The 25,450-nt window shown below is 35.4% G+C and overlaps 1 protein-coding gene across 1 annotated transcript in view; it reads left to right on the top strand.

Moving 5' to 3' along the window:
• The window catches only part of LOC128989064 (espin), a 94,222-nt gene that overhangs the window by 53,649 nt on the left and 15,123 nt on the right, over positions 1-25,450 (top strand). Inside the window, exons 20-22 of the mRNA XM_054410920.1 lie at positions 6,078-6,320; positions 8,767-8,902; positions 10,025-10,248. Of these exons, the coding sequence (XP_054266895.1) occupies positions 6,078-6,320; positions 8,767-8,902; positions 10,025-10,248 (603 nt within the window). The remainder of the gene's footprint in view (positions 1-6,077; positions 6,321-8,766; positions 8,903-10,024; positions 10,249-25,450) is intronic.

The following is a 25,450-nucleotide window of genomic DNA, read 5'->3' as shown; positions in this document are numbered from 1 at the left end:
TTTATGTGTTAGTATGTGTGAAGTAATTTTGACGACGGCTTGTGCAAGAGAATATGTTTGACATATGACGACTGAAGAGAAGATTTGAAAATGGGGTTTTAACCCCGAAACTATAGTCATCTACGACAATATAGGATTGATTGACTAATTTATTGAATGACTAACATGTTTCCGCTCTTAGGCCATGATCATAGTTTATGAATAAATAGAAAATAAACAGAAATGTAAATAATAAATAAGTAAATTATCATAATGATTTTGGAATTTTAATTTTGTCTTGTAACATAGTGTTGGCTCAGGCTTTGTTTTCTTTTGATTTATAGTATAAGATTTGTTTATATATTAGGTTTTCTTTTTGGATTTGCATCATATTGAGTACCGGTATGTTTTCAGGATATTTTTATGGTAGCTATGTATGTAGAATTCTTCTTTAATGAACAATTTGTATTTGTTTGGTTCAAATTCAATTACTGATTATGTTCCATGTTTTGATGTTTGGGTTTAGTCTTTAGTAGCCTTAGTGTTCTGCGTAGTTTGATTTCATGCTTGTGGAATTTTTAGATTTAAATGCCTGCATAATGTTTTTGGAGTCTACATTTGAAGCTTCTACTTGTTTGGCCGATATAATAGGTACTTGTTACAGTCTGTACAGGAAATTTTGTAAATGCCGCTTTTGTTAAACTTTGATAGTTTTTCAGTGATTTCTTGATTTTTGGAAACTTTTGAATTTATAATTTTAAAGACATTGTTCTTGTTATATATGTTGCTTTGTAATTTGTTTTTGGAAAAGTGTTCCATTATTGCTTTATTTAATTTAGAGTTATGAGGAAGACATATGTATTCTTTTTTCAATTTCTCTTCTTTTTTCCTTTGTTTTTCTTTATCAAAATTTGTTTTGTTGAGTGGCAGTATAATTAGTCTGTAGATCATAGGATGAAATGCTGCTATATATATACATATATACATAGTGTTATGTATGTGTCCATAAACGCGATAACTTGAGTGATTTTTGTCCGATTTTAATGAAATATGGTTTAAAGGTATAAGGAGGGATAAACTTGAATGAATTCACAAACCAGGATGATCGGATGGACCATGGAAACGGGGTTACCGGGGGTTTTATGGGGTAAATATTGGGTTTTCTCATTTTTGACCCTAAAAACACAAAATTTCCCAATTTTTCTCTAGATCTTTTAAAAGAGCTTAAAAAACTAATAATTTATTATATCAATGTGTACCGTATTTGTGCAGTTATTAGTAACCGAGAAAATTAAAAAAATTGTAAATTTAAAATTCATTATTCTTATGGAGGATATTGTAAAATATTGTAGTTTGCTTGGTTATGGATATATTTTGATTAAACTTGGCAAATTTGTTCATTTTATAAAAAAAACCCCACTTTATTAGTTTCTTTGTAGCAGCAAACCTAGCTACTCGTTAAACCTAACGTTATTTAAATAGATTTAATTTAAAATCAATTCAGAGGAATGGAAATTTGCTTAGTCGGCAGGTTTGCTGGGGGGGTATTATGTATTAGTTTATTTATTAATGGTGCTTGCGATCATCATGTGTTTTCTAGATAGTAAAAATACAAGGACATAAATAAAATAAAAAATTTTGATAAATGAAACAAAAATAATGGGGTTTTCTCCTCAAGCTAATCTTCTTATACTAGACCAGTCATCCAAGAGGGTGGGTAGGGTGGGTATTAAAGCTGATATTTAGCTTAAAACAACTTTGGGCAGTAAAATTTAAAAAAAAATATATATTCCCAACTAGTTCTTAATGTTGTATCTCAAAGTCTACAATGGATACAGATCTGCAACTATGGTACCAAATTGTAGGTAATTTAATTTACTTCAAAAAATGTAAGGGGGCTTTCTTTCGTACAATCCATGGTTTTTGAGATTTTGTAAAAAAAATTTAAGTAAAATAAATCAAGTTTTTACGACCTTTGTGCAGCGAGCCAAGCAGGTCTTTGCAGGTCTTTCGAAGCTGCAAATTTGGTTCTCAGTTCTCATATATCCTAACAACATAAAAAAAATCATAATCACGCCATTTTTTACAAACTTTTCCTTTTAAAATGTTTTAGGTGACTGGCCTATACAGGTTACCAATATTACTAAGCTGATTTAAATGTGTTTGGTTTGCTTGGAAAAACAAACATGCAATAAAATTTCCATAAAGGTCAGGTTCTTTGTTGTTGTTTTAGGATGAACATGGAATTGATTTTATACGATACTTAAACAGATGAATAGTGTTATCTCATGAATCCTTATATTTAATACGTGAAGGCGATTTCTATGAAACACTACTCCTCCGCTAATAATAGATGGATTTTTACAAATGATGTGTTAAAATTAAGTATTTGTTGTGTAGACGTCCCCTCTTTCACCAATTCCTGTAGTAAAATTACTTGGGCTTTGCCCCACTGGCCATCAAAATACCGATGTATTACTTATAAGGAAAATATTTTGTTTACTTAAACAGACAAATAATTTGTATTAATTACATCTGTTCACAGTACACAAAGTTAATTACTACCATTACTACACATGAAACACACAAGAGCTTTTGTTTTCAGAGTGAGTTCGTTTTCAGTTTCGATAACTGGAGAGGAGTGATTGATTATACATTAACTTTCAGTTGACTCTTTTAAATCTTGGGATATTATGACTGTTGTTCGTTCTTAAATAACGCCTGTAATACTTTGCAATTGCTCGAATTCGAGCAACAGGTGCACTTGTAATATCTAATGTTTTAATTTGACTAACAAACGGTTTACTTAAGTAAAAAATACTAAGTTTTGTAAACATAATACAAATTTTATAAACTGGCCATTATTAGCACCAGATTGGATTATTGGTTAGCAATAAAAATAGCATTTCAATTCAAAATCAAATCAAATAACAATTCTAATGGATTAATTTTGACCTATGAATGATTGAGCACTAGAGACAGACAATGGTGATAAGGGTAATAAATGAATTGAAATGAATAATGAGAGGGATTGACGTGGAGTTATCTTAGTAGATAAGAGGCTGCACTAGAGTTGAGTGAGTGTGTGGTACATCGGTGTCATGGTTGTTTGTTGGTTGTGTTGTCGGAAAACCCCTAAAGCCTTCGGGGCCTCCCCTGAGGGGGATGTTTCTTCTATAGGCATCCCTGATCCCCCTGGCCATGTAGTAGTGACCTCCCCTCCGAAGAGGAAGTCTTCCGAGGTTGTTACAGGTTTGAGAACCCAGTAAGAGTAGCTTACAATACAGTAGTTTCAAAATTTACTTGATAAATTGTTCGAAGTAGAAGTGAATACTTTTACTTGATGCTAAAAATGTAAATGGTTTAGCGATTGACTTTGGATACTAAAGATTAAAGAAACTTATCTAAATTACCAGCTGAAGTTGGTGTTTTACTGAAAGAGGAGATAAAGTACTACAATGAGCATTTAGGTTGTTCTACCATTGAAGTTTTATTTTCTCTCTTGGTTTTCCATACGAGCATTTAAATGAAAAATTTCATTTGATTACAATAGTTTTATGATCATTGCTGATGTTTTAATGTACGGAAGTAAAAACTTCATTTGGTCACAATAGTATTATTATCATTGCTGATGTTTTTAATGGACGAAGAACTAAATTATATTTCAACTAGAGCTCACGGGGTAGCGGATTTCTACCCCCGGATATTTACCCCCATGAAAAAACGCCTATTTTGACGTCACGGGTGGCGGGGCCTATACATGTTCGAGAAACAGCCCGCGACTGGAAATTTACCCCCAATATATTATTAAATAATCAACATGTAATTGTTTGATTATAAAGTGATTTGCCATAGCACGGAAATCTACCCCCGGATATCTACCCCCAGACATTTACCCCCGGATATCTACCCCCGGACATCTACCCCCGGATATCTACCCCCGGACATCTACCCCCGGAAATCTACCCCCGGACATCTACCCCCAGACATATACCCCCGGACATCTACCCCGGACATCCACCCCCAGACATCTACCCCCGGACATCTACCCCCAGTGGTTAAATCATAAATATCTGACCCCGGAATTCTACCCTCGGAAATCAACGGCTCTTCGGTTAATCATTGTCTTGTAATATCCAGTATGGAGCATGCGATATGTCATTGTCTGGTTTAACATTATCTATCTTCCTAATTCAATAAGCTGTAACAGTCCTTTTTCACCCGACCTACTTCGCCGATTGTTACAATTGAGGTGTCATTTTAAAGCTTAAGATCTTGGGCAGAGCAAAATGGTAATTAAAAAGGATATTTTGATTAGGGCTTCAAAAGGTTGACCCCTAAGCCTTTCATGTTAATTTTCTATTAGAAAGACGTTAAAAAAAGCGTTAAAACTATCTTTTTGATTGAAAATCCACCATTTTTAATTTTTCAACTTTCCATCTTTCACAGCTGTTTGTTATTTCATAGATTTCGTATCCTCCAAACAAATTATTAGTATTTCATAAATTACTGGTAAACATTAGGAGTAAACTTGACAAAAATGCAAAAAATTGGGGGTTTGAACAAAATTTATTTTAATTCTAAAGTAGTGAGGTCATATTTTAATGGCTTAAGACACTCGTGTCAATCCACCGAATCCAAAAAGACTATTTAAATCGAATCACGATCGATGCTCTAGTTTTTGAGGAGAAGTCCACGTAAAATGCCTTCTGGGCCTTGATACAGACAAGACAGAAATTGAGATGAAGACTTGTTTTGGCTTCTTTAATGTATGAAACGTAAAAATGACCAAAGAATATATAATTTTGAGCAATGTTCATACTAAACTCTAATTTCATTTAAATAAATTCGTAAACCCAAACCATGAGGTAAAAATACCTTCCCTATCCCGAAATATCCAATTTTATTCTTTTACATTATTCTCCGTTATTTCACAACCACCATTGACAACCAGAACCAATCATAAAATATGTTTTATTTTTTACAATTAATTATTTGTGTAAACAACTAGACTTTTTGGCTAATGTAAAACTCCGGATAGTGTCTACGGCATAGGGATTATGCTATTTATTACTAGAAGGTAATTGATAGTAAAAATTATTAATTCATTAATCAACCTGTGGCAGGCTTTTTATCAACATTTAATCGCATTTGTTACCAGTAGCTCAGAGCTCAGAGTAATAAAACGTTTGGGGGTAGATTTCCGGGGGTAAAGTTCCGGTGTCAGGTTTATTAGCATTTTGATTAATTACAACTGTTATGTAAACCGTGAAATGCGAGTTGATTGAATAAATAATAATTTATCCATCCTAAAAGTTCGCGGCATGAAATCTACACCCATACACGTGACGTCAAAGTGACGTAGGCGTTTTTTCATGGGGGTAAATATCCGGGGGTAGAAATCCGGCGACCCGAGCTCACGCCTTGGTAAAAAACTTGACCAAAAGTATGTATCGTTCAAACATCTCTATTTTCACCCCACGCTGTGAATAAAACATTTGATTGGAATTTCTTACATTTGTTTTGTTGTTGGTTTATATTTTGTTGTTATTTCGTCACCAAAATGGCAACCCATAAGGCCCATGTAATTTTTTTTCTTTTAAATTATTCTAGTTTTCATTCTATTTTTAATTGTTAAATTGAATGCTGTAAGACAATACATGGAGTGGGAAACAACAAGCCCTGATCCACTGATCGTTTGCCAAATGACAAGTAGAAGAATGGCCTTCCACACTAGACTACTTTTTGTGGTTCGGCAAGTAGATGCTTGGCATTCAGTGAATGCCACATGTGCAAACCTGCCTTAAAACCAGCGGTTTCTTTAGCTAGGATCATTCATTAAAATCCCAGTGATCAAGGACAGCTGGATCCAGATTTGAACCATCAAAAAACTTCTAACTTTTTGCAGAATTGTACTGACAAGCTTGTGATAAGATGACGTACACTGTTGCACTCAGCCACCTAGCTATAGTGTACATAATCTTCAATCACATAACATATTTCCATTTTCAAAATTAAATTCAGATTTCTTTGGTGGTTTTTTAAGCTTTTGCTAATTTTCTTTGAAAGAGATTTGACCTATTACATTTCCTTTACAGTCAAGGTGGAGGTCCACAGCAGCTCCAGTGGAGCAGGCTCAGATGAGATGAGCTCCTCCGACTTGAGTGAGAGGGGCTCCGGTCACGACTACGAGGACATCTACCTGGTGAGGGCGGAGGCCGGAGGTGGAATCAAGGCTCCACGGAGCCAGCGGAGCAACAGTAGGGACTCTGGGAGTCACAGTCGCAGCAACAGTCTAAGCTCCACTCATAGCGTTGTTGTCACCGGGGACGTGCAACCTGGTACTGCAATAATTATTATTTTAAAAAATGCCTGTTTACTAGCTTAGCCAGCAATGTCTTGTTATCAGATCAAACACTAAGGAATGCATTGGAGGTAGAAGTGGAGAATGACAATTTGTCATGTACATATGGTAGGCTATAATGTTTCAGACTATATACACCTATGAATAACAACAAACAGCCCCCACAAAGCCCGCACCATTTTAGTGTGGTTTCCTGGACAATCGTTGTATGTGCCTGTACTTTGTACGCTTCATTACCACTCACTGGCAGATTGGCCATTCTTCATATTATCAGTCAAGCTGGACTTTTACCTTGAATTTAACTTTTAAAAATGAAGATCTTTCTGCTATGGTCTAAAGTTTAAGACAAATTCATGGAATATTATTACACTTTATGTATTTTTAGAACTTAAATAAGATAATACTAAGAGGACCATGTGATTTTTTTGTAAATATTTCAACTGCAAACCGTATTGTAAAAATAAATGTATTATGTTACCTGCTATTAGCTATTTTATTCATATTACAGTCTCTTCGCTCCTCAAAATGAACATAAAGTGTATAGCATAAACTCCATTTTGACGATATAGTTATTATAATCAGTGTTAGTACCTGTTTTAATGTATAAATGAGTTTTAAATATTCAACAGCAAAGATGTTTTTTTGTTTGGTTGGCCTGGACTTTTTCATATTATTGAGTTTGAAAAATTTTACATGTATCTGGCTGACATTATTGGTAATTTGAGGCCACTGCTCGATGTTCTCTGAATGGATCTCCTCATATTTTGAGCCTTCTGCCTGATACATTTTTTTACCAAATATTTTGGCGATGTGCCAGATTCCCTAAATGCAGGGCCATCCAAAGGGGCCTATTTGTATTAACATAGTATTAAAATATGTGAATGTGACTATTACTGGGGGGGGGGGGGGGGCGCCACGATCACGTTTGCTCCGGGCACTACCAACCCTAGGGCCGGCCCTGCCTAAATGCTTATAATATAGTCCAGTAAATTAAGCAATTGTTGTATTATAGATAAAACATAGTCCCTTAGTAGATTTCCCATCCTTATAGAACAGCTGAAGCCAATTTTATTATTAATTCTGTCCGGTTTTCTATAGATGTCGTGTTTTGTTTACAATTTGTTTCTATTATTTTAGTACTAATAGGTTAAATACCTTATTTACGTTTTCAATCCGAGTAGTTTTTTATGATGACTATAGTTTGGGGGCCAACAGCCTCATTGTCAAATCTTATGACTTGTTAAATTACTGTCTTGTTAACAAGACAGAAGATTTGACAATGGGGCTGTTGGCCCCGAAACTAGTCATCATAAAAGACGACTCGGATTGAAGACATAAATAAGGTATTTAACCTATTATTAGTAGTACTTTTTATCAATCCAGGAGGAAAAACATGGATATATTATTTCAGGGTTATTTTCTAATTATTTGTGTCTCACTATTTGGTTATTTATTATATTTGGTTATAAGTAGAGCAGTTATTGTTTATGATTAGATAGTTTTATTTCGTTAAACGAGGTTTTAAATTACTGAAATAACAAGAAACAAATTGTAAATAAAACACGACAGCAACAGAAAACCAGACAGAACTAACAATAAAGTTGGCTTTAGCTGTTCCATAAGGATGGGAAATCTACTAAGGGACTATGTTTTACTCGTATCTATGATGGTATGCAAAAGGTCGGGAAGTTTTGATTTTTGGATATGTTGTTATAGTGTTGGGCCCAACATAAAATCCAAGTTTTCCACCTCCTCGAGGAACAACATATCCACTAAAAACAAATAAAAAAATTAAAACTGACTGAACTTTTGCACAGCAACCCCATATTTTATGAAATATTTACTGTACTTAGCTCGTGACCTTTGAAATACAATTTAAAAATTAACAGCTGTTTCATTAAAAATTAGTGTAAAATTATCCATATGGTCATAATGTAAACAAATGTGGGGAGGAGACTTAAAAGGCCACTGGGGCAGAGCCATGTTTCTCTTTTGTAAGCTCATCTACAGACCGAGACTTTTCTTCACTCACCCTACACTCATCTCCATTCATACTTGGCTTAATATACCTATATTCGTATCGTTGCCATCTCTGAATAATGTATTAAAGTACCATATTTATAATATTGTGGTTTAATTTCCATAGCAAACCTAACACATTCACAGTATATTCTTAGAATAACAGCCACGTTATTGTAAAATTGTTTTTCTTTTGGCTGTCAAAAGCACAAATTCAAAGTTTTTTTTTACAGAATAAGGTAGTAGATGACTTAGAACGAGGGGAAAAACTGATTGAAGATTGGGCTAATAGGTGAATGATCGACGATTAAATTACTCCTAAGTGGCTTAACAGGACTGGTAGCATAATTTTTAACTAGTGTTTTTCATTCATTTATTTATTAAAAGTGCGTTTTGCTTTCCAGAGTTACCTCCCGCCAATGCTAATCGTTCACCTCAGAAACAACACTCTGAAATAACAAGCTGTGAGGATCAGACCCAGAAAGGAAAGTCGAAATTGAACCACAGCCACTCAATGCCGTACCACCAAGTCAACAACAGGTAAGCACAAGCTTTGCTTTTTGACAATATATATACACAATGAGACATCTCATTCCTATGTTTAAACTGTTGCCAATTTTTAATAAAATGAAGATAATTAAATTGAACCTCTGACAGATTGTGAATTTCTTTTTTTCTGTTGCATACACCAGCTTTGACAACAAGCTAAAATTAAACCTCAAAGTAAACAATTTATTGAACATGAATAAAAAATTAAGAGAGAGCATGGGAATTTTCAGCAATAGAAATTTTGAAAGCAGCTTGCTCCGTGAGTGGTTCATAAAACTATTCAAGTAAATGGTGCTATTTGGAAGCTTTAATAAAATATGCAGTAATGGTTTATATTGAGTAAGTCTTGAGTTTTACTTTCATTGATTAAGAAGAAAACAACTAGGTACATTATCAACTGCATTGGTAACCTTCGGGTTAACACGTTCGCTGCTGACCGCTAGATGCCGGGACGGCGCCAGGAGCTGAACTAACGCTTGCCGCTGCGTAAACATTGCTGCCGATACACTGAATTACAGTAAAAACAACAGTAGTTGTACTGGATGGCAATGTTCTGCAATAAAACTGGCTTTGGACATAGTACTAAGTGATTCTGATGGATAGCAGCACTACCCAGGTTGCAGTCGGTAAAGTAGTCTCGCTATCTAGCAGGAAATAGGTGGGACAAAGCCCTGTTCTAAACGACCCTGGTGGTGATTTTGGGAAACTATATTTTTTATTGTCAGAAAAGTACATCCCCACGAGCTGCAAAGAAATATAGGACGCTCGTGACGAGCTGGCTGATCCATGGTAACGCTAAACATCGATGAACGGCGACGTTCCGGAACGTTCCTAGCTCCTGGCGCCGTGGCCCGTTTGACGTTCCGGAACGTCCGTAGCAGCGAACGTGTTAAAGACTTATTTACCAAACGCCATGAGTAAGAAAACTTTGACTGTCAACTCTATTGCAGCAAGCCTACCTTAGTGGAGTCATATGGTCACCTTAACAGTTGTAACAAAGTTTGAATCTTTTAGACAACATTGGGGACTTGAAATCCTTGGACCTCACAAACTCGGCACTCCAGTATGGTTTCTTCCATAAAATATATTACAAAGGTTTTCCCCTTGTTCCAGAGCACTGAAGCGAGTGGTGTCAGAGCCAGGATCAGCACTTCCCCCGCCTCCGCCACCTCCTCCCCCTGAAGACCTATCCCTTTCCCCCTCCCCTAACCAGGAGCCCCCTCAGTCCCCGCGGTCAGACAGTCAATTATCCGCAGACAGTGGCAGTGGAGAAGAGACCTCCACTCTACGAGCCTCTTCACCCAAACCTGGCTCACTGGACGGTCCTTCACTTACAGGTGAGTTACAGATGTTTTTAGCATCATGAGGCGTTTTGGTGATGTAACTAAAACTACAGGATTTTTTAGTGGTACAATTTTAAAAATTAAATACAAAAGTAAATGAAAACGTATATTACCATGGTTGTGTATTTTTTATACAAGGCGTGTTTTTTAAGTAAGTACCATTTTTAAATTTCTCCCTTCAGCGCTGCGATTGGCATTTTTGACATTTGTGCTGTGTATGTGCATCTATTGGCAAGACTGTGCCGGAAATTTGGCTACAATCGGCCGTGTTTACATCCGGTTTTGAGCATTTAAAATGGTGCCACCAATTGAGACTGCCGCCGACTGTGGAGTGCGCGCTGTAATTAGAACTTTAAGTGCTATAGGTGTGAAAGCCAATGAAATTCATCGACAGACTAGTAAAGTGTATGGCGAGAACATTATGAGTGACGGAATGGTACACGTACGCAAGTGGGTAAGTGCATTTAAAGACGGCCGCACCAACGTTTATGATGAGCGGCCACTAGGCCCTGTCATTGCTTGACGAATTGGTGCGTAAAGTCGATAAAAAAAAGTGAGAGAGAACAGTCGGTTGACCATCTTATTATTATCTGAGGAGTTTCCTTTACTCATAATGTTCTCGCCATACACTTCAATAATCTCATAATGAATTTCAATCACAACTTCAGGCTTTCACACCTTTAGCACTTAAAAATCTAATTCCAGCTCGCACTTCACAGTAGGCGGCAGTCTCAATTGGCGGCACCATTTTAAATGCTCAAAACCGAATGTAAACGCGGCCGACTGTTTCCAAATTTCCGGCGCAGGCTTGCCAATAGATGCACATACACAGCACAAGTGTCCAAAATGCCAATCGTAGAAATGTAAAACGGTACTTGCTTAAAAAACATGCCTCGTACAACAATTAACAATTAGTGTTTATTAATTCAGGCATGTCGGCAAAATGGTGAACTCATATATAGGAAGTGCAGTGATGAAGTTGAATTTTAAAACATACTTTTCAACAAATAGGGTATGAATCCAAATTACTGTAAATGGAAAACTCTGGAAAACTTGGGAGTCAGCATCCGTCGTACTATTGTTGCAATACACCCCCATTTGAAAGCTAGCTGAAGTAGGAACAATGTTTGAAAACTACACTCCTAGACTTCGGTTCATATGATACGCCATGGTGTGCCATAAATAATTATTAATCACAAATTAACACTGTTCTATAGGAAAATGTGTTAACATTGTAATTCAAGTCATTTTTCATTGTCTTATTTCATCTTTTAAATCCCCCCACTTAAAAAAACGCTATAAAACTCACAATTTTGTAAATATGGCTTTAGACTAGGTTTTATGGACACTTGTGTTAGATTCTTGGAGTATTCCCACTGGTATCTCATCAGTGATGTAGTCAGGGCCAGTGACAGGGGGGGGGGGGCACTAGTTCAATTTCCCAGGGGCTCAGGCAGACAGGGGGCCCGGATCCCTAGACAGTAGTCATGCAACAAAGGACATTCAGACAAGGAACTGAGGAAGTGGCAACGACAGGGCCGGATTTAGCATTTTGGCGCCCCTTGGCCCTATAGCCTAATTTTTTCGTCCCCTATGTTAGTTTGGTTAAAGTTACTTTCCTACAAATCGTTATTAGAAAACTATATTGGGCATAATTTCTTTTAAACACCACTCCACGACGCATTTTGATTATTGAATTTTTGTTTAAAGAAGTTACTTGGTTCTGGTCTTAACAAAATGGCGTCTTAAACACCTATTAATTTTACGTATTAAAGTAAGCTCTCGTTTGTGGGACAAAAATAAAGCAAACTAACCCACAGAGCATTCCAGCAAATATACCATGGCCATTGATGCTGCTGCTGTGGCTTCAAAATGATCTAATAATAAACAATAGCACGTCCCCTGGTTATAATAAAAGAAATAATAACATACATCTTAGAATTAACCATAAAATAATATACACAAAGTTTCGTCGACACTATTGCCCAGTGTCACCAAACATAACTAGACATGAATAACAATCTTGATTTTACAATATGTCTACTTGTGTTGGTTATAGTCCATGGTAACAGAAGATATTCACAAAGCAATATATTTCAGGCAACCATAGGATCACAGGCCTGAGGATAAAATTTCAGAATTAAAAACGTGCTTTGGATGGTTGTTTATTTTTCTAAAACCTATTGCATACACAGATCAATATTTTTTTCTTAAATTAAAAAGACAATCTCATAGTCTTTTTAACAATCAACTCAACATATTATATATTTTAATTTTGTCCTCTAGGTTGTTGAAGGCTAATAAAAATATTACTTAACTACTTACTCTTACTCCCATGGCCATTTGTACCCTAAGTGGTACTTGGCCTCACCAAATAGAGTGCCTCCATGTCGCCCGTCGCCCTGTCTTTTTCGGTATCTTCATTGACTTCCATCCTGGCCATATCTTTCTTTACTTCATCCGTCCAGCTTTTCTGTGGGCGCCCTCGTGGTTTTCTCCCCAGTGGATCATATTTGATGTAATGTGCTAGTTTCCTCTCTTCAAATGATGTGGCCCGTCTAGCAAAGCCTCCTGCTCTTAGCCTATGCAATTATGTCCGGCCCCTTTGACCAGGTCTCTTAGTTCCTGATTATGTTTAATTCTCCATAAGTCTTCTTCTTAAGTAGGGCCAAAGATTTTGCACGGAAATATTTTCAAAAGTATTCAGTTTTTTCTCTGTGTTTTATCCATAACCCAGGTTTCAGCTCCATAAAGGACAGGTCTGTGTTGTTAGTAATATGTGTGACAGTAGTAGTTAATATGTTAATAACATATGGTAATTGTTCAACATATGTTTTGTTATTGTTTGATATTTTAATTGAGTTTTTGTTTAAATAGAAATACACAACCTTTCATGAATCTATATAATTAATACGCTACATGAAACTTTGTCGGTTGAACTCCTCTGCCATTTCTTAACCGATTTTATCCATTGACGTCTCATTGGAAAGAGCGTGTCGCGTAGATTTGCAAACTGACCTTACATTTTTGAAAAAGTCCATTGGGCTCTGCCCCAGTGGCTGTTAAAGTTCCCATGTTATCCTTATGAAGAACATAATTGTTTACATTTTGATCAGCGGTATAATTTAATTGCTGTTATTTATTTTTCAATTCAAAGTCTTTTAAACTCATCGGAAATTATGATGACTTTTATTTGTTTTTAAATAACTACTTTACTTCTTTGCAATTAAAGAATGTTTACTAGTTCAGTAAAATTATTTAATAATTAATATAATGACATGGTGCCGAAACCCACACGGAATAGAAATAAAAGGTATGCCTTTAAGGAAGATGATGGTATCCATACAAACCATACAGAAGACAAGGATAATAATGTAAAACCACCTAAATGTCTTGTGGTTTCAAGTACTCAGATGGCTCCTTCTTGAAAGAAATGGAAGCAACATTGGAAATGGTACTACACAGCTTCTGGCCTTGATAGGAAATCAAATAATGCAGTACAGGTAGCATCATTTATGTCTAGTTTAGGCCCAGATGTTATAGATATATATAACAGTTTTGGTTTCAGGTTTCATGGATGATGAAGATATTGAATTAGATGAAGTTGATCAACGGTTTGATAAGTTTTTTGTTGGTAAATCTAATGAAGTATTTGAGCGATTTTTGTTCAACAAAATCACCCAAGAAACCCATCAAAGTTTTTAAGATTTTTTTACAAAATTGGTTAACCAAGCTAATTTTTGTAATTTTGAGCAGCTAAAAAACAGTGTGATTAGAGATAGATTAGTAATTGGCATATCAGATTCTAACTCAAGGGAAAAGTTACTGTATAATGATAACCTTACCCTAGATGATGCGATTAGTAAGTGTAGGGCACATAAATAAGCTAAGAAACAACAGCAGAAATATCCTCTGACAGCCCTAAAAATGTTAATGTTGTTAAAAGGGGTGATTCCTTTTCTAGGCCTACGTCTTTGACTGTAAACGTTGTGGTTTACAACACTCTAGAGGCCAATGTCCAGCTTTTAATCGAACTTGCAATCAATGCTTGACTAAAGGTCATTTTGCTAAGATGTGTAAAACTCGAAAGAATCCCCTAGTAAGAGTGAAAATACTGATGTTTTAGAGGTTGTAGAGAACGAAGATTCTGATTATCCGTTGCATGTTGATTGCATCTCTAACACGGTCAAGAATCAAGATTGGACAGAACCCTTAAAATTGCCAAATAACAAAACTGTGCAGTTTAAATTAGATACTGGGGCTCAGTGCAATGTTATTTCCTAAGATTTGGCGCTAGCTTGTAATCTTAACATTGTACCTTCTGCAACTAAATGCCTTGTTTCTTTTTAACAACGTTCTTGAATCTGGAAATACCACACAAATTTAAAAAAAACTCCAGTTTTGGGTGAAGCCATTTGTCCAGTTGTAACCAAAAAGTCTCATAAAGACACCGTCTTGTTTGTAATGGTTCCAAATGGGCATCAATCAATATTAGGAAGAGTGTCATGTGAAACACTAGGGTTCGCCAAACGGATTGCTGGTATAATTTAAGTATGACATTGATCTTGTGGAAAATCCTAGTTTCAAAATACGACCACCCAGGCGAATACCTCATCCAATACGTGAAGCAGTGAAAGTAGAACTTGACCAAAAATGGTAAAAGACAAGATTCCAGTAAGTGAGCCTACTCTTTGTGTGTCTCCTATGGTTATAGTCCAACAAACAGACAAAATACGTCTTTGCATTGACCCAACTAATCTAAACAAAAATGTAAAGAGTAGACATTTCCCATTGGCTACATTAGAGGACATCTCAGCTAGATTGAATGGTTCTACATTATTCACCATCCTAGACTGTAAAAAAGGGTTCTGGCAGATAAAAGTTACGAAGAGAACATCCAAACTACTTGAAAAAGTAAGTTTTCAACACCTTGGGGGCACTACTCTTGTTTACGCATGCCCTTTGGTTTGGTATCGGCCCCTGAAGTGTTCCAGTATATTATGTCAGACTAGCTCAAAGGCACGTCATGGTGTACCTGAGACAGTGAGAGCAGACTGTGGTTCTCAATTTGACTGCTGTCAATTCAAACAACTTGGTCGTGATTATGGATTTAAATTGATAACATCAAGACCAAAATTTCACAAAGCAACGGCTTCATCGAAGCGCAAGTAAAAAATTTTAAGTACCACTTAGAAGAAAGTGATGATCCCTACAAAATGCTACTTATGTTAAGAGCAACCCCTCTAGAAAATGGGAAAAGTCCAGCAAAATTACTTTTCGGGAGAAGGATCGGCAACTATGTTCCAATAATGTCTGATCAACTAAGACCCTATCTGGTAGACGCTGAAAAGTTGAGGGGAAAGGAAGAAGCAAAATTGACCGTCAAAAGATTTATTTTGACGAAAGACATAGAGCCACAGAATTGCCTACACTACCTGATGGAGCTCAAGTCCATATAAGGGACAGGAATCAAGAAGGAACTATATTAAAAAAAATCCTGCACCTCGATCTTATATAATTCAAACACAAGATGGTTGTTTGCGGAGGAACAGAAGATCACTGCAAAGATTTAGCACTACTATGCCTTCTGATCACTCTCAACCAGCACTGTAGACCAGTCCTTCAGAACACCTGAGAAGATCAGTACCTTTCGATCATCCTCCAATGGCGTCGCAGACAAATCCTTTAGCGAATCTAAGAAGATCAGCAAGACAATTGAAACCTACCCGGAGGTTCGATCTTTAAAGGGGAGATGTGTTGTTAGTCATATGTGTTAGACAACATATGGTGTTAGAATCTTATTTATTTAGTTTTTGTTGCTATAAACAAGATACAAGATGCAAGAACTTTATTGTTAGTAAAATACATGATGAGGTACATTAGTATCTCCTAACTCGTCAATTAAAATTTCCTCCTAATTTATTTAAAAAGAAGTTGAAGACAGTTTTAATTAAGCTCTGCTTGTTCACAATAGATGAAATTTGGCTAGTGACTAAAGATGAGTTTAATTTACTAATTATAGACTGTTAGAATATGTTATAAGGTGAAGAAGTTAAATTGTGTTAAATTATGTTTATGTTTAGGTTTTGGATTAATTGACGAGTTAGGAGATACTAATGTACCACATTATGTATTTTACTAACAATAAAGTTCTTGTATCTTTTAAACATTCGGAATGTTAATTTATTCTTAAAGCTACCTGATAAAGTATTTGTCTTGTTTAAAATATAATTTCATTTAACTTACGATAACACTACAAGGTCTTATGATTGTTTTGTAGATTTTAAGTTTAGTGTGATGTGACAATAATCTTGATGATAATAATTTGTTTAGAGTGTAGTAGGCTGACAGATTTATCAGCTGACAGAAGTTTTTCATTACTGAGAAGAGAAAAATAAACAAGAGGATTCTTTTAGGCTTTTCCAACAAAAGTGGTTCATCTTTTTATTTGTACTAAACAGTTAATTGTTATTTAATTTTTAAAATATGTTAAATTAAAACAATCCTATTTAGTGAAAATCTCTAGACTTTATTTCAGGTATTTCTCCCATTTAAATGTGGTCCTTTCCACTAAAATTGGTGACCCTGACTTTAATTCAAAAGATTATTCAATTGTTCAATCACTATTGTTATTCAATGAAGTAAATCAAGAACACATAATGGAAATCATTGAAGAAGTATTGGCAAGAGTAAAACTTATGGAAGAGCAAAACCAAGATCTCAGAAAACAACTTAACTAGGGTGGTCTGCCGTTACACTTTAGACGCATAAATGAGCGAAGCATTATTTAAAGATTGTCAATGGCTAAAGTAGCTAACAACCTACAATATGTTCCGGCACCGATGTTTCTTCAACTTGGTCTTCTTCGATTTCATCAGGAGTTTCTTGGTTTTCACGTACACATAGTACTGTCATGTGAACAAAATCATTGACTGGTAGTTAGTGTAGCGCTTCATCACTAATGGTTATGTCAAAATAGAATGGGTTATTTGCCTTCAGCCAAATAAGTGCTTGCTGTAGTTTTTCACGTCGAACTTTGAAATTGATACGGCCAAAGACGCCTTGACGTTGGACAATGATGAATTTTAAGTTTTTGGGCAGTGTAGGTAAGACAGATGTTATTTCATTAATATCTTGCTCAACATTAATGATGTTACCTTTGTAGTGAAACTGGCCATCCTGACCATTTGCTTGTACTTTGTAAATGCGTATAGCGGGATATACTCGTGCAATCAACATTTGTTCTACAATCATCAGTTAATTCGTTCGGGACACTTGACACATCCATATTTTTTTACGCCGTGAATTTAGTTGCATTTGAACGACAACGCGAACAAATCGGTGATTGGTTTGAAGCTGTTAGTTGTTGGCGATGACAGTTAGTGCAAGTGTAAAATTTTAGTGCATATAATTCATGTTGGAATTGATTAGCTAACTGCCTATCATTATCAGCTTCTTCCGCCACTGCTTCATCTGGTTCTTCTTGTTCACGACGCCACTCTCTTACAATATTTGCATTATTGGTGCGACGACCAATATTACGACGCAGCCTTTGTTTGAGGCATGCTCAAAACAAATATAGCAAAACTGCTACTTCCATTGATAAACTGTTACATTCCAACTTTAACCTAGGATGAAAGTAAACATTGAAATGTAAACAAAACAGTTACAAACAATAATTAACATATGTTTATCTTATTTAAATGAAACGAGATACACCCATATGTCATAAACCCAATATAATTTTTCTTTCAACTTACATTAAAATAACAAGCGAAATTGCGTGACCCGTAAAATTAAATCCAGAAGGAAATTTGCAAATATCTTTAACCCTAAACATTGTGCTCAGTATTCTTTAGCTGTTGGCCAAATTTCATATCAATTGGTCAAGCCATTACATTCTGATGCTCTTACAAAGAAGTTACAAAGTGAGGGAAAGTGAGCTTCGCTCAATGATGTCATTGGAGTTGACTCTGAACATTCAAGACAAAATCATGATTAAGAAGAAGATTTTTTGGTTCATTCAATGAATAAGAAAACTCAAGAAAGAAACAATTCAGTAAATCCAAGACCGTCTGACAACACAACTTCAATGCAATCTCCACAATTAAAATTTCCCCATTTTAGGCGTGAGAAACCAGCACTTTGGTTCATACAGATTGAGGTGATTTTCTCTTTATGGCACATTTTTGATGGGAGCCTTCGTTTCACACAAGTTGCGACACACTTAGATGAGATGACTGCTTCCGAAATAGAGGATTTACTCTCAAACCTAAATCTGGAAAACCGTTATACGAGCCTGAAGAAAGAATTAATAAGAAGATGATTAGTCTCGAAACATAAGAGGATTAAACAGTTACTCGTAGAAGAAGAACTAGGTACAGATACGCCATCACACTTTCTCAGAAGACTGAAATCGTTAGCTGGCAGCAGCGTTCAAGATGACTTACTGAGGATCATCTGGATGCAACGACTTCCTGCGCATATTCAAGGCATCCTGCAAACCCAGTTGGGTGCTGGGGTCAGCACCGAATCATTGGCCGTTACAGCGGATAAGATTCAGGAGGTTCAACCTTTGAGTCAAGGGCGGCCCCAGGGGGGGGGGGTCAGGGGGGTCGTGACCCCCCAAAATATTTCTTATATAGATAAACTATTATACCAGGGAAACTTTAATAATTTTTATTGCAAATCGTTCTGCCCAATTGAAATTTGTTATAGTCTTTACACTTGTGGTGAACGAAAGGATTTATTACAAACTCTAACCTAAAACTCATCGTTCGATTCTGACTATTTTTTGTACAATATGAAAAGTAGGGAAGATCGGTAGACGACGGACGCTTTCCACTGAGAACCAATTCTTCTGGCGGTAGCAGTGACGGGACGCCGAGTCGGCAACATAGTTCGGTAGTGTACTTTGTGTAGGTTAACTGTACAAGATAAGCTTTTTGAAAAAAGATAAGATATTTACAAAAGATTTGGATTATATCTAACTGTTGTGTAGATCGTGAGTATTTCCATAATCTTTGAGTCGCCTGTAATGCTTCGCAATTGCTCGAATTCGAGCAACAGGTACACTAGTACAAGTTTATTTTTAAACATTTTTTTTACCTTTAAATAAACTGGGAAGCTTGAACACATTAAACTAGGTCCTAAAAATAGCTTAAAAACCACTCATTTTAGCACGTTATTTCCAAATTTTTCCCGGAGGGGAACCCCACTCCTTTGCTGGGGGGTGTTCCATACCCCCCAGGCCCCCCGGTGACCCCTCCCAAAATATATGTCTAGGACCGGCCTTGCTTTGAGTTTACATGCAATAAGCTGCGACGCTATTTTGTCAAACCGAGGTAAGCCAACGAATATCTTTCCTCAGACCCCGCATAGTCACAACAATCTCAATCAAGGAGGAGAAAATTTTAAAGACTGTTCTAAAAAATAAATTATAACATCCAGCATTTTACCATGAATATTTAAATAATCTTTAATCCTCTTACCGATTAAATGAACGTATCAATGAGTATAACATTACACATAGTATTAATAAGTCAACCCTATGTATGTCATTAGGTATTATCAAAATGCTGAATTTGTGTCACACACGCTTAATGTTTACAGCTGTTTCGTTAAGCAAATGGTATTATACGAAAAGCTAGCTTAGAATGTTAGGCCGGGTTTTCCTAGGTGCGGAAGTGGAGAGCGGAGAGAGGAACGCGGAGAGCAGACTCCACTTGTCTTAGGTAATTTAATGTTACTGTTTTCCTAGATGCGGAGCGGATCACCATGTTAGTCTCTTTTCCACTATCCGCGTTCCTCTCTCCGCTCTCCGCTTCCGCGCCTAGGAAAACCCAGCTTTAGCGTTGGCTGCTAGACTTTTAAAAATTGTAAACTTATTTTCTAAAAAACTGAAACCCTAAACTAAAATTATGGCTTTGACATTTCCTAGTTCTCAAAACTATCTTTCTTTCAACACAAAAATCATGGAAATCCGTCAAGTGGTGGATTCAGAATTGTGAAATAAAAAAACCCTGTCACGTTTTAATATATACTAGGTGAACCCGTGCAAATTCGCACAAATAAGAAATTAGGATAAAGCAATGTCGTTAATTATCGTAATCGTCGCAAATTAGCATAGCAACGTCGTTAGTAGTTGCGTTTATGCATTCTAAGTTCTTTTTGCTGTTCAGTAGGAGCATTTTGCACACGCATTTTGCAGAACGGGATGGAGCTCATCATGCTGAAAACTTGCGCGTATGGATTGATATCAACCAAATGTTGAGTCAAAATGTGCATGAGTTCATAGTCCAGGCGCTAAACGGGTTGAGTATGCACTGAAAGTCTGACAAAATTTGACTTTTGATTATTGTTGGGGACATCTAGAAGACGAAAAAAATCGATGATGTCGCATTTCTAGGGTGGTCACAACTCGGGGGGGAGGGGGGGAAGTTGCGCGGGTCATCGGTTTACGTTTCCGCGTCTAACTCACAAACGGTTAATGATAGAAAGGTGAATTAAGCGTCTATCTACGCCTAAATATATTGTCTTTTAAAAAGGTTATTACAACCTTTCTTCTATCTCTTATACTTTAGGTGCTAATCAACATTTATTGCAAAAAATAAAATTTAAAAATACTTTAAAATAAAATATCGGAAATATTGCGCTTGTTTAGGGCATGTTACAAACTATTTATGGTTAGAAAAACTAACAAGTAGTACAACAGCACCAAGTTTAAAGAAATCTGTGCAAAAACAACTGAGCTACGTTGATTTCAGTAAGAGTAAACGTGGAGAATTCGTAGTAGTATCGAGGCGCTCATGGATGGTACGTAGCCCACAGTCAATATAGGTTTGATGTTGTAAGTAACTATGGGAAAGCTGAATTTTTCTATGCTGTTAGACCATGTTGAGATGATCATTTTCCCGAAAGTCAACACTCCTCCCCCCTTGTGCTTTCCTCTAACCCCCCTTTTTAGATAAATTTACAGCCTCTTAGCAATTAAGCTATAACTTTAAAACGGGTAAGGATAATAATGCAATCTTTTATTAATCATTTTGCGTTACGATAATCTACATAAAGAATTATTAGATAAATAAATATTTAAAAAGAATTATTATAGATTTCTGGAGAAGAAGAAGAAAATGTGTTCATTGTAATAAAATATCAATACAGTGTTTTTATTTAATGCAAAGAACAATGGTCAAAGACCGTCTGTTTTGTGTTAGACACACTGATTTTTACCATATTTTAAAACAACAGTTTGAAAAAATTCCATGAATCACGTACAATTATTCATAAAATAAACTGATTTCAACTACAGAATGTACACAAATAGCACTACATACTAATAAAGATCAGATAACAATTATTGAATGAATAATAAAATTTAAATGTAGCCTACTGAGAATCTGAATTTTTCCTACAAACAGTTAATAATTCATAAAACAAACCTGTTACTTTTATAATTTACTTTGATAGATACTTAACAAACAATATTTTATAAATATTTTAAATTACATAGATTTTTTCCATTTTTGTATTGATATCTCAATTCTTAAATTTAATAATTATACTCTATTATCAATTCCCACCCTTTACTCCACGCCTCTTTAAGATAATTTCCAAGTGCCCGCCAATCTTTGCCATTTAAAAATTCAAAAAACTCATATTCATTTAAATATAACTTGTTAGGCCAAAATTGACGTATCTTTTTCAAATTGGACATTCTGCTATAAAAGGGTACGGTACACGTTTCATCCCGGTTGAGATTACATAGTGAACATACATAAATTTTATTTTCCATATAGAGTTAACTTTTTATTAGACGACCCCCTTTATTTGTAAAAAATGTTTTTAGGGATGGTTACGAATAAAAAAATATATCCACCATTTTCCAATATAGGAAACAACTTTGTTATTTCTTATGGAATACGCTGTATTTTGGTATTCTTTTAGAATTTAAAAGCAATTTTTTTATTCGTGACATTTTTTCTATAAACCTACCCCATTGAGGAGTTACAGCGTGTTATATCTAAAAGAAAGGCTTGTGGTGTACATTCGGCATCCTGTAGCTCATAAACGAGTAAGTTGAGAGAGAAAGTGCAAAGAATAAATAAGTCACATATAAGTCCTCGTTCGAAAAAATTTATAAAATACGTTAAAAATACTGATTTTGTTGTTTTAAAAATGGTTACAATTTAAAAAATGGTAGTTTACTTTGATATTGGAACAATTTATTTTATGGTTTTTTATAAATTTAGGCTAGATGTGATTTGAAAACTTGTTTATTCTTTGTATTTTCGCTCTTAAACTTACTCGTTTATGAGCTACAGGATGCAGGATGTACTCACAAACCGTTTCTTCTTCGATGTAACTCCTAAACAAGTAGCTTTAGAGAAAAATGTAAAGAATAAAAAGGTTTAAAAATTGTGCGTTTACATTCTAAAACAATCATAAAATACAGGGTATTCCATAGGACTAACAAAGTTGTCAGCCATATTGGAAAATGGTGAACATATTTTTAAAATTCGAAACCACTAAAAAAACATCTTAAAATAAATGGTAGTGTCCCATAAGAAGTTTACTCTATATCTCATAATAAAAAAGTTATCTATTGGTTCACTTTAGGTGAGACACCCTGTATAATAAAATGAGGCTCTGGCGTACAGCAGCAAATGCACGATATTCATTCATATGTATCCACTACAGTCTGTATATGTACTGAATACTGAATGTACTGTATATGTACTGAACGTTAATATAATCTATATAAAGCTGCAAATTCAAATACAAAAACCATAATATACGTAATTTTTTCATTGTTGCGGTGCACAAAAAAGTCAAAGTCCTGTAAAATCAATATACTGTACTATCTATAACCACTATATGCAAAAAACTGTTAATAACTATGTATCATTTTAAAATGTAAACTATGCACCCCAAATTTTGTATCAAACATTTTGTTGTGCGACCTCGTATAAAAAATCTACAAAGAAAAGTTTCATAAATTAATCTGTAAAAATTATTTTTTTATGTTTATGATATTTTTTAACTATGGATATTTAGGATACCATGGTAAATACACTTTTTGTATAATATCGTAACGCAAAATGATTAATAAAAGATTGCGTTATTATCCTTACCCGTTTTAAAGTTATAGCTTAATTTATAAGAGACTGTAAATTTATCTAAAAGGGGGGGGGGTAGACGAAAGCACAAAGGGGTAGGAGTGGGGACTTTTGGGAAAATGCTCATCTCAACATGGTCTAACAGCATAAAAAAATTCAGCTTTCCAATAGTTACTTACAACATCAAACCTATATTGACTTTGGGCTACGTACCGTCCATAAGCGCCTCGGTACTACTAGGAATTTTCCACGTTTACTCTTACGTAATGAAACGTAGCTCTGTTGTTTTTGCACATATTTCCTTAAACTTGGTGTTTTTGTACTATTTGTTAGTTTTTCTAACCATAAATCTTCTGTAACATGTCTTAAACGCGTACAATATTTCCGATATTTCATTTTAAAGTATATTTAAATTTTATTTTTTGCAATAAATGTTGATTAGCGCCTAAAGTATAAGAGATAGAAGAAAGGTTGTAATAACCTTTTTAAAATACAATATATTTAGGCGTAGATAGATGCTTTATTCACCTGTCTATCATTAACCGTTTGTGAGTTAGACGCGGAAACGTAAACCGATGACCCGCGCAACTTCCCCCCCTCCCCCCCGAGTTGTGACCACCCTAGAAATGCGACATCATCGATTTTTTTCGTCTACTAGATGTCCCCAACAATAATCAAAAGTCAAATTTTGTCAGACTTTCAGTGCATACTCAACCCGTTTAGCGCCTGGACTATCAGTGCTGCAAGAGCTATTAGCTTTGTTTACACGTAATCCGTGTACTGTACGCTTGAAAATAGGTTGGCAACACTTAAAGATAATAAATACTATGAGCAGCTGATTGACTATTATAACTAAGATTTAACCTGTCATTTCGTGTTTATAGTTTCGGTATTTCTAAACCTTCTGGACTTTTATTTGAAACGTTTGTAAAACATTCCTACGATCTTAATAAACAAGAAAATACCTTTAAAGCATTTTTTAGGCGCGGAAACCACTTCAAATTACAAAAACATACAGAACTATATTCTCAAAACGCGGAGCACATTTCTTGCCGAGGAAAAACAGCGGAGTAATACGGACCGGGTACTACTTTCTCTAGGGCACCTATTTGTGTTATTACCACTATTTACCACTGTAATAATGCACACCGATAGTCAACACAACTACAACTTTAAGGTTATGTAAAGAAATAATTTGAGGAATCAGCAAAAAAAATTAATAGTTGCTAGGCAACGGTGACAATAAAACAATTCTATTGCAATGCAATGGATACTGATTGTGTAGGCATTTACTATGCATTTTTAAGTAAGCGGGAAGCTGATTTTGCGGCCCTAGGGATGCAAAAACCTGCTCGGTCCGCAAATAACGATGACATGGTCAGCAAAACGTAACTTTCAGCCACCAATTAACGTATGTAAAACCGCTAAAAAAAATCATAGTGTGGTGAAAAAGAAGTATTTGCAATGTTATTTTCTGATTTTAAAATTGATTTCCTTCTGTCATGTCATGTTTTGCAATATAACGTTCCATTACGAAATCAGTGGAAAATGCTTTTATCACATTAACTCTTACAATTATTTCTTATTGAACTATCTTATATCATCTATTGTACGGGTTGGTGTCTACCTTTTTCACCACTTTTGGCTATATTTTATCATATTATTCTAGACATATCATCATAGGTTCATGAGATTATTGTCATACATGTTTTTAATCTTTGGAAAAATCTTCGATTGTGTAATACAATACAACGTAATACAAGTGCAGAAGTGTGTTATTAGCTTTAACATTAACCCCACAACCAATTTCTCAAAACTATGCTAGAGGGTTATTCATTGGCACAGAAGTACGACATGAACTGACGCGACGTGACGAAGGAAAAATCACACTTACACTGTAACGTATGGACCTCCCACAGAAAACATACTACTGTACTATGAAGTTAGAACGTGTCTTCTCTACAGATATTTTTTTCTCAAATAAAATCATATATTAACTTTATTACACTGATGAAATCGCGGAAGTTTTTAACTACAAAAGATCCACCAATACGATTTTAATACTTTCTAAAGGTTCT

This window comes from Macrosteles quadrilineatus, unplaced genomic scaffold (assembly GCF_028750875.1).
Source record: "Macrosteles quadrilineatus isolate MER2022 unplaced genomic scaffold, UCM_ALF_1.0 Scaffold_3__2_contigs__length_128488019, whole genome shotgun sequence".
Classification (NCBI taxonomy): domain Eukaryota; kingdom Metazoa; phylum Arthropoda; class Insecta; order Hemiptera; family Cicadellidae; genus Macrosteles; species Macrosteles quadrilineatus.
Note: the sequence above shows the minus strand (reverse complement) of the source record. Positions and strands in the feature narration are given on the sequence as shown.